Here is a 9,366-nt window from a genome sequence, read left to right as displayed (position 1 = left end):
CAGTTGTAGTTAAACTTTCATGTAGTTGGTTTTGAAAAAAATTTAACACTAACTGGAAGGCTGATAAATAAAATGCACTAAATAATTTATAGATGTAAATTTCTACAAACTAATATACGCAAAACAGCTTAATTTCGGTGTCACCGCTCACTGCAGTACCCGCTCCAACTACCTTGACACATTACGATGATCGACGAAGGAATAACGACAACCAACAACAAATACCACTGTGATCATGTTCTCATACCAGACAACTAGGGGCCAGTATTATTGGAAAGTTTGAATGCCAAAATCGAGAAAAACTCGTTCGGGGTAATGATAATGAGCACATACATATCGGGTGAATACGACACCATCATATCATTGAAATGTATGGATAATTTGGGTCTATAACTAAATTCGTGCGTTTTTTGATACCTAAATTGAACGCGTATTTAGGAAATACATATACATTTGTACTGTAGTGTTGTTCTAAGTGTTGTCTATCTGATTCCATATTTCGTGGAAATTTCTAGATTCCAAAGAATTTCGTCGGCTTGATTTTATCCAATTTTTTTACCTGCCAGAATTGTCATGATGGGAAATTATTGTTTTTCGGCAATCAATCGCTTTGATTTAATGAATTGTTGTTGTTGGTAGAAGTGGTAGTAGTGATAGTAGTTTCACCCGGTTCTAGAAGCTCATATTATTCCACCGAATACAGAGCCATTATATTTGCGTCATGGATATTCGACTTCGCCGTAATTTTGGCTGAATTGTCAGTTCTCAAATATATATGTATGTATTTTGTCACCAGTCACAATTTCAAAAATTCTTTGAACTCTTCTTGTGTTTGGCAAAAAAATCACCACTTTCAAAATACGATGACTTTCGGTCGAGGTTTTACTAATGAAGAAGACTCACCTATGCACAAAGTTCGACATACTTGAGAGTAAACATTTATTGGTGTTTACGCTTCAAATGAATGGTACATACTGAAAAATACGCGCAAAGAAATATTTTGTTCGAAATATTTGAACAATGAAATAATATGTAATCAAGTTACGCCATCTATTGACAAACCGAACAGGTATAGTTATAGACCCAATATTATTATTTCAATTCTTAAACAAATTAATATAATACGATTTCTTTTAAATATATTATATAAATATATCGCTACGGTCAAATATTTATTATATTAAATAAATTTTTGATTTTATTTTTCTTTCTTATAAAAGAAAAAAATTATGTTTATTTAATATTTTAAAATGCCTGTTAATTAGCTAATAATATTACACAAAGACGAATTCAGAATTAGTTAGCAGTTTCACAAGCATCTACCCAATCGTTATAAACATCAATAGGCTCAGACAAAAAGTTTATACTGGTTTGGAAATCCTCGAGGCAAACTCTGCAAGTAACTTTTGCAGTATTTCGGCTTTTATCCCTGAAAAATAAAATGAAATAACGCAATAAAAATGGGGAACATACATATGAGTTTTAGATTTACTTGACTTATACACTTTATATTTTATTATATTACGATATAATTAAATAATATGATTGTTGTTCACTAGATTTTTCAAACGATATTTACTTCATTTCATGGTTTTTGGTGCGAAATACTTATTTTTTCCAAAGTTTATTGATGTATACATTTTATTTAACTAATATTTATAATTCTAATAATTGTGCCTAAACAGTGCTTTCTTATAAGTTGTTAAGGGGAGATTTTAGTTATTGGGGCCCAATTTTTGAGGCCATTTTTATGTTAATTTGCCGAAAATAAACATTTTTTAACTCTTTATTTAAGTGGAAAGTTCTTTCGCGTAAAACTACTTTATACATTGGAGGCCTTCGCCGCGCTTCAAAAAAATAAATGCTATAATCCGATATTCATGTGCGAATATCTCGTAAACGGTGCAAGATTTGTTTTTTTAAGTATTTATTTTGGCCTTTGGGCGCCCCAGTAACTAAAATCGTGCCGTTGTTAAGTACGTGCGCATTAGAAACATGCACAGAAAACTAGTAATTTCACGACAAACGTACAAATAAATTTATTTAAATTTGCCACACATTACGATTTTAAATTTCAATGAATGCCAATTTTCCATATCCTTATGTTTCATTTCTCGAATTCTAAATGTCAAATTATACTACATCAGCAAAAACGTAGTATATGACTGCTAGGGTAATTCAATGACTGATTTTCCCATTTTCGAAGTTTATGGCTCCGCTGAGAATGTATTTTGAGCCTTTTTAAAACCGTCCAAAGTCTGTCTGTCCAAAGTCTTGGTCAACGAATTGTTTGATGTCCAGTACGTATTATAAGAATGACCTGTTGAGGGATAATTTTGACCTCACTTAATTCTTCTTAACTTTGAAGTTTCACTTCAAACTATTGTAATAAGGAGAATTATCCACCGCTCATATACCGCTCTTTCTATTAATTATTGCGAAATTATTCGTCAAAACTTTTTACCGGTACAACGATACTAAGACTTTTCACAAATGTGAAATGTGTAAAGTTCTGAAAAATATTATTGAATGAAGCAGCTAGATTGAGGTGATTTGTGTTAGTAATCAGTAAAGAGGCCTTAAGTGTATTTACTACTGGGGAATGGAGAATTATCCAGCTGTTTCAGTATAATAAAGGATTCACATCTATATCTTCTACATATTTTTCATATAACGACGTCGTGATGATATACTTACATTTTTACTTCACAGGACTTTTCATGATTGCAAAATGGGCAATTGAACTGTTGATCCAAAGGTTCGATATTCTTTTTTTTTGGTGGAGGCTTTCTTTTTGATTTACGTCGACCCATTATTACTTTTTAAGATATAAACAAAAAGTGATACGCTAAAAGTCGACTAATTAATCGAGACAGTAAATGTTCTCAAATAAATGAAAGTAGTACTGTGTTCACACGTGCTTAATTGGTATTCAGAAAAGAGTTGTCGGCACATTAAAAAAAAAAATGTTTAATTAAACATAAGTTTAAACAAATCACTTATAAATATAATACTTACACTATAATAGATTAAGAATTAACACATATTTGTCGAGAAGATGTCTTACAGTGTAGTTTGCGAAAATATTAAAAGGAATACTTATGTATACTTGAACTTTAGTAAATTTTATCTGTTTAGTTTTAACTTCCTAGCGGGATTTGGGCGCTGCTCGCTTGTCTAAAATTTTACACGTGAAAGCAACACCAAAGTTATGCAGTTGAATTCGTACAATACAGTTTGCGGATATCTCATTAAAAATTCTATCGCCACTTGCGTAAATGCTCTAAATTTTGCTTTACACATTTAGACAATTCACAATTGCCAAAACGACTCAAACAAGAAATTATTGACAAAAAGAGCAATACAAGCATATATTTTTATTTTTTATAACTTGCAATACATTTAAATTGATTAAAGAAAGGCATGGACGCAAATCGAGACTTTTTTTGCGCAGATTTAAGTATTTCTCTACCAACTTTCGTTGGTATTGTTATAGTTATTGCGGATGCTTAAGAATACATTTTGGCATGTACAGGACATTTTTGGTGGTACTATAAGTATTGGCTGTACATTTCAATTACTGGATAGTGTGCTCTATTGGCTTCTCTACAACGCTTAGCTAATCATTTACAGCTTTTTTAAAGTAAATTTCCGTCTGTATGTAAACAAATGACCCTAATATAACAAAAAATTATTAGAAAATTAGTATTCGGCTTAAACTAGCTAAGCAAAAATATTTATGCTTGCAACGCAAATGATGCCTACACGAATTGAAGAAATAATAGCTATATTCGATTGGTCACTTCTCTGCTCGTTATCTTTACGCGTTGATTTCTTGTCAAAAATTTGCTATGTGAAAACAACATCAGAGTTATCTAGTTGAATTCGTACAAGAGAGTATGCGGATACCTCATATTACATTTAGACCATTCACAATGGTAAAAAGAGTCACTAAAAAATAAAAATATTGTTTTATTGATTTTAATTTGATATGAATTTTTAGAAGAAGTAAATACCTACTTTTTATCTTTTTAGTCCTCTGAAGAGTCATTAAGACAAAAGGTCAACGAACCTATTGATATAATGGGCAAATTTTCGTTTAAAATGTAACAGCTGGTTAATTATTTGCCAAATCTTCACGTAAGTTGGCAATTTTGTAAATGCAGCTAAATGCACGGAATTTTTGTGCATTACTAATTTGCTTTGAAATGGATGAATGCGCGAATTAAAGTAAATCAACGCCTCTAATACAAATTAACGCTGCCGTATGTCTAAGCTATTAACCCTAATAGGGTCATTTATTAATATTTTTTTAATTCAACTGCATGGAGTTTTAACTACAACTGCTAAATAGCAGTCGGTTTTTGCTATTAGCGTCAATGGCAGGTTTGGTATGTATAAGGGTTATCAGCCGATGCTATACAATGCTGCCAACAATTCTCTCAGCTTGGAAGATACTGCAGTTTTGCTTATTTTCTTTTAAATTAATCCCCCTCTCCCCACCCAACCCCCCCCCACCACGGTTTATTTCGACAAGAGGTTGTTTACTTACGGTAATTATCTTTCTCAAATAAGTGATACAAAGAATTAAAAATATGCAAGTGTTATTGCTCTATTTATTAAACCATTTTTATATATAGTTAATAATTTTTTAAGCATAAACATCGCGTTGTGCTTTTTCCCACGCTGCTATGGGACCATGCTCTGGACGATATTTGACATTGCATCCATCGGGTTCCAAGCGGTTTTCATCACGTAATTGCTCATAACGGTCACGGTCATACTTGGTGAAACCCCAACGTTTTGAAACGTAGATCTGAAAATAATTAATTATTAATATTTACAAACAAGGAATTTTTGCTCATTCATATGGTTTCTATTTGACAACGAACGTTTTCCTGATAAATGCAAACACATAAATCTTGTCAAATGCGAGTTTGAAAGTAAAATGTGAATTTGTTTCAATGTTTACAGTTTTATTTAAATAACTGAAGTAAGCAATGAGCGAAATTGCATCAAATATAGTGAAATAGGCTGTCAAAATTTTTGAATTGCGGAACTTTAAAGTCGAATTTCTCAAAAACTGTGGGTGTGCAAGACATATAATCGCTAATACGTAAGACTTCATTCGTACTCTATTGTACTAAACATATTATATATACATATATCAATACTTAGCATTATCATGTAGGGACCGAGAAGGTAATCTGGTAACTGATGTCCAGAGCACACTGGAATTATGGAGGGAACACTTCTCCGACCTGCTCAATGGCAGTGAAAGTACAACACCAGGAGATGGCGAACCCGATTCCCCAATCGATGACGATGGAATAGATGTTCCATTACCCGACCATGAAGAAATTCGAATAGCAATTACCCGCTTGAAGAACAACAAAGCGGCGGGGGCCGATGGATTACCGGCCGAGCTATTCAAATACGGCGGCGAAGAACTGATAAGGTGCATGCATCAGCTTCTTTGTAGAATATGGTCGGAAGAAAGCATGCCTGACGATTGGAATCTTAGTGTGCTCTGCCCAATCCATAAGAAGGGAGACCCCACAATCTGCGCCAACTACCGTGGTATAAGTCTCCTCAATATCGCATATAAGGTTTTGTCGAGCGTATTGTGTGAAAGACTGAAGCCCACCGTCAACGAACTGATTGGACCTTATCAGTGTGGCTTTAGACCTGGAAAATCTACAATGGACCAGATATTCACCATGCGCCAAATCTTGGAAAAGACCCGAGAGAGAAGAATCGATACCCACCATCTTTTTATCGATTTTAAAGCTGCCTTCGATAGCACGAAAAGGAGCTGCCTTTATGCCGCGATGTCTGAATTTGGTATCCCTGCAAAACTAATACGGCTATGTAAGCTGACGTTGAGCAACACCAAAAGCTCCGTCAGGATCGGGAAGGACCTCTCCGAGCCGTTCGATACCAAACGAGGCTTCAGACAGGGTGACTCACTATCGTGCGACTTCTTCAATCTATTGCTGGAAAAAATAATACGAGCTGCAGAACTAAATAGAGAGGGTACAATCTTCTACAAGAGTGTACAGCTCCTGGCGTATGCCGATGATATTGATATCATCGGAAGCAACAACCGCGCCGTTTGTTCTGCGTTTTCCAGACTAGATAAAGAAGCGAAGCGTATGGGTCTGGTGGTGAATGAGGACAAGACGAAATATCTCCTGTCATCAAACAAACAGTCAGCGCACTCGCGTCTTGGCTCCCACGTCACTGTTGACAGTCATAACTTTGAAGTTGTAGATAATTTCGTTTATCTGGGAACCAGCATTAACAACACCAACAATGTCAGCCTTGAAATCCAACGCAGAATCACTCTTGCCAACAGGTGCTACTTTGGACTGAGTAGGCAATTGAAAAGTAAAGTCCTCTCTCGACGAACCAAAATCAAACTCTATAAGTCGCTCATTATTCCCGTCCTGATGTATGGCGCTGAAGCGTGGACGATGACAACATCCGATGAGACGACTCTCGGGGTTTTCGAGAGAAAGGTTTTGCGCAAGATTTATGGTCCTCTAAACATTGGCAACGGCGAATACCGCAGACGATGGAACGATGAGCTGTACGATTTATACGACGACATTGACATAGTTCAGCGAATAAAAAGACAGCGGCTACGCTGGCTAGGTCATGTTGTACGGATGGAAGAAAACACTCCAGCTCTGAAAGTATTCGATGCAGTACCCGCTGGAGGAAGCCGCGGAAGAGGACGACCTCCACTCCGGTGGAAAGACCAAGTGCAAAGTGACCTGGCTTCACTTGGTGTTTCCAGTTGGCGCCAAAAAGCAAAAAGGAGGAATGAGTGGCGCGCTCTGGTGGATTCGGCTATAATCGCTTAAAGCGGTTCCTACGCCAAATATATATATATATATATATATATATATATATATATATATATATATATATATATATCAATACTTAAATACACACCTTTTGACGTCCGGGAAACTTGAACTTAGCACGACGAAGAGCTTCAACAACTTGGGCCTTATACCGATCACTTGAGCGAACCGACATTATTGGCTGGCCGATGTGAACACGAGCGACTGTACCCTGTGGTTTTCCAAACGCTCCACGCATTCCTGTTTGAAGCCTATAATAAAAAAGTTTATTAGAAATCAGTTCCTCCTTTTAGTAAAACTATTGGTTAAAATGAAAATTTTCAGATATTGTCAATAATCATTTGAATCATATCCCAGTGCTCAAAGTATTTTCATCATATAAAAGTGCTTTAAATTTCATAGTTGAACATATTTTAAAACCTGATTTCAATTTCACAATTTTATTTTACTCACCTATCAGCTCCAGCACACGACAACATTTTATTAATGCGAATCACGTGGAATGGATGTAAACGCATACGAATATGGAACTGGTCCTTGCCGCAGTATTTTACCAAATACTTGTTGCAACAAATGCGGCCAGCTTCCAAGGCCTCGCTACTAAGCTGTTCATATTCATCAGACACTAAGTGAACGCACAAAGGAAAATCCTCCACCGAAGCTTTCTTTCTGCCCAAATCGAATATGCGAATTTTGGGGTCTGGGACACCACGACAAAATCTTGATTTTGGATAAGGTTTATTTTTGCAGTAGCGATAACTGTAGAAAACTTTATTAAACACTCATAAAACAAAAATTGGTTTATCATACCATCTCGCTGGTCGCCGACCCATCTTAAAAATTGATCCACGTCCACTTCTATCAAAAGAAGTCAAAGGAAAAGGAAGTAACTTAAATACTACCTGATAGAGTTTCATATATTATTAATAGATATGCGTTTACAAAAATTTGTGATATTAGACAGATACTTAATAGACGTCCACACGTTACCCGACAAATCAAAATATCTCTTATGGAAAGGAACTTACGCTTAATAAATTGGCAACAAGTACATTTACTTCGAAAATTATTTCATAAAAAACATATGTTTCAATTAATCTCTAAATGTATTCATATTAAAATAGCTGTTATATTCATATTTCTAGAGCGTTATTGAATCCATTTAATGACATTAGTAAATTGGGGCGGCTTAATGTACCTCCCACGTCGGGGTTAATATGGGTATTGGCGGATAGATGATGTTCTCCAGATACGAATAAATATAACCATAGCCGCCGCAAACTTAACAATTTTTAACATGTGATTTCTCACCGAATACTTAACAAATATTTACACTTCACTAATTTGTTTCTACATATTTAGTTTATATTAATTATTACGATATTAGCCTTAAATAAGCATTTTAATTTATATTCAATTTTATCAATATCACAATAACAAAAGGGTTGCATGCTGACACAAAATAAATGTTAACATATCAAATATTTTGCAAACGATTATAAAAAATAAAAAAGAAGGATTATATTTCAAAAATATTATCCATAATCGTTTAATGGAAATGCAAAAGAGTTTTTTAAACGTGGCCAAAGGCAACTAATAGAAATGTAATTATAGGCGGAAGAACTTATCATTTCCACCTCTTTGATAATCTCCGGTGCTGGCTCGACCAGGGTTATCTTTATGGAAAAATTAATTATAAATCGAGAAATTGCAAGATCAAATTTGCCAATTTATCAACATAAAATACGAATATCTCGATCGCAATTATTATATGTATTCGTAATCTGAAGGACCTATTCTATCCATCCATGCCCATTTGAACCTCGAAATCGTGGGACGATATACTAAAATTTGTTTCTTTTATTGTAGTAAATGTGATTTATTTCTTCTACAAGAGTGTACAGCTCCTGGCGTATGCCGATGATATTGATATCATCGGAAGCAACAACCGCGCCGTTTGTTCTGCGTTTTCCAGACTAGATAAAGAAGCGAAGCGTATGGGTCTGGTGGTGAATGAGGACAAGACGAAATATCTCCTGTCATCAAACAAACAGTCAGCGCACTCGCGTCTTGGCTCCCACGTCACTGTTGACAGTCATAACTTTGAAGTTGTAGATAATTTCGTTTATCTGGGAACCAGCATTAACAACACCAACAATGTCAGCCTTGAAATCCAACGCAGAATCACTCTTGCCAACAGGTGCTACTTTGGACTGAGTAGGCAATTGAAAAGTAAAGTCCTCTCTCGACGAACCAAAATCAAACTCTATAAGTCGCTCATTATTCCCGTCCTGATGTATGGCGCTGAAGCGTGGACGATGACAACATCCGATGAGACGACTCTTGGGGTTTTCGAGAGAAAGGTTTTGCGCAAGATTTATGGTCCTCTAAACATTGGCAACGGCGAATACCGCAGACGATGGAACGATGAGCTGTACGATTTATACGACGACATTGACATAGTTCAGCGAATAAAAAGACAGCGGCTACGCTG

General features: G+C 35.5%; 2 protein-coding genes across 2 annotated transcripts; both read right to left on the bottom strand.

Annotated features, from left to right (window-relative positions):
* Positions 1-1,169: 1,169 nt before the first annotated feature.
* On the bottom strand, positions 1,170-2,881 carry LOC105215779 (transcription elongation factor 1 homolog). Its single transcript, XM_011189894.3, has 2 exons — positions 2,698-2,881; positions 1,170-1,429 (listed from the first exon to the last, which is right to left on the bottom strand). Exons 1-2 carry the CDS (start codon positions 2,811-2,813, stop codon positions 1,297-1,299), a joined length of 249 nt encoding a protein of 82 aa, XP_011188196.1. The 5' UTR covers positions 2,814-2,881; the 3' UTR covers positions 1,170-1,296.
* Positions 2,882-4,587: 1,706 nt separating this feature from the next.
* Positions 4,588-7,842, bottom strand: LOC105215777 (60S ribosomal protein L10). Its single transcript, XM_011189893.2, has 4 exons — positions 7,683-7,842; positions 7,326-7,631; positions 6,961-7,123; positions 4,588-4,816 (listed from the first exon to the last, which is right to left on the bottom strand). Exons 1-4 carry the CDS (start codon positions 7,787-7,789, stop codon positions 4,652-4,654), a joined length of 741 nt encoding a protein of 246 aa, XP_011188195.1. The 5' UTR covers positions 7,790-7,842; the 3' UTR covers positions 4,588-4,651.
* Between the last annotated feature and the right edge of the window lie 1,524 nt (positions 7,843-9,366).

This window comes from Zeugodacus cucurbitae, chromosome 2 (assembly GCF_028554725.1).
Source record: "Zeugodacus cucurbitae isolate PBARC_wt_2022May chromosome 2, idZeuCucr1.2, whole genome shotgun sequence".
NCBI classification, from domain to species: domain Eukaryota; kingdom Metazoa; phylum Arthropoda; class Insecta; order Diptera; family Tephritidae; genus Zeugodacus; species Zeugodacus cucurbitae.
The sequence above is the reverse complement of the archived record's forward strand: the minus strand, read 5'-3'. Positions and strand labels throughout refer to the sequence as shown.

Coding starts and splice junctions, on each gene's coding strand:
- LOC105215779 (XM_011189894.3), bottom strand. CDS start 2,813: ATGGGTCGACGTAAATCAAAAAGAAAGCCTCCACCAAAAAAAAAGAAT. Junction 1,430..2,697: donor AAGTCCTGTGAAGTAAAAAT/GTAAGTATATCA, acceptor TTTATTTTTCAG/GGATAAAAGCCGAAATACTG.
- LOC105215777 (XM_011189893.2), bottom strand. CDS start 7,789: ATGAAACTCTATCAGGTAGTATTTAAGTTACTTCCTTTTCCTTTGACT. Junction 7,124..7,325: donor TCGTGTGCTGGAGCTGATAG/GTGAGTAAAATA, acceptor TTTTTATTATAG/GCTTCAAACAGGAATGCGTG. Junction 4,817..6,960: donor AGTTTCCCGGACGTCAAAAG/GTGTGTATTTAA, acceptor AATTATTTTCAG/ATCTACGTTTCAAAACGTTG.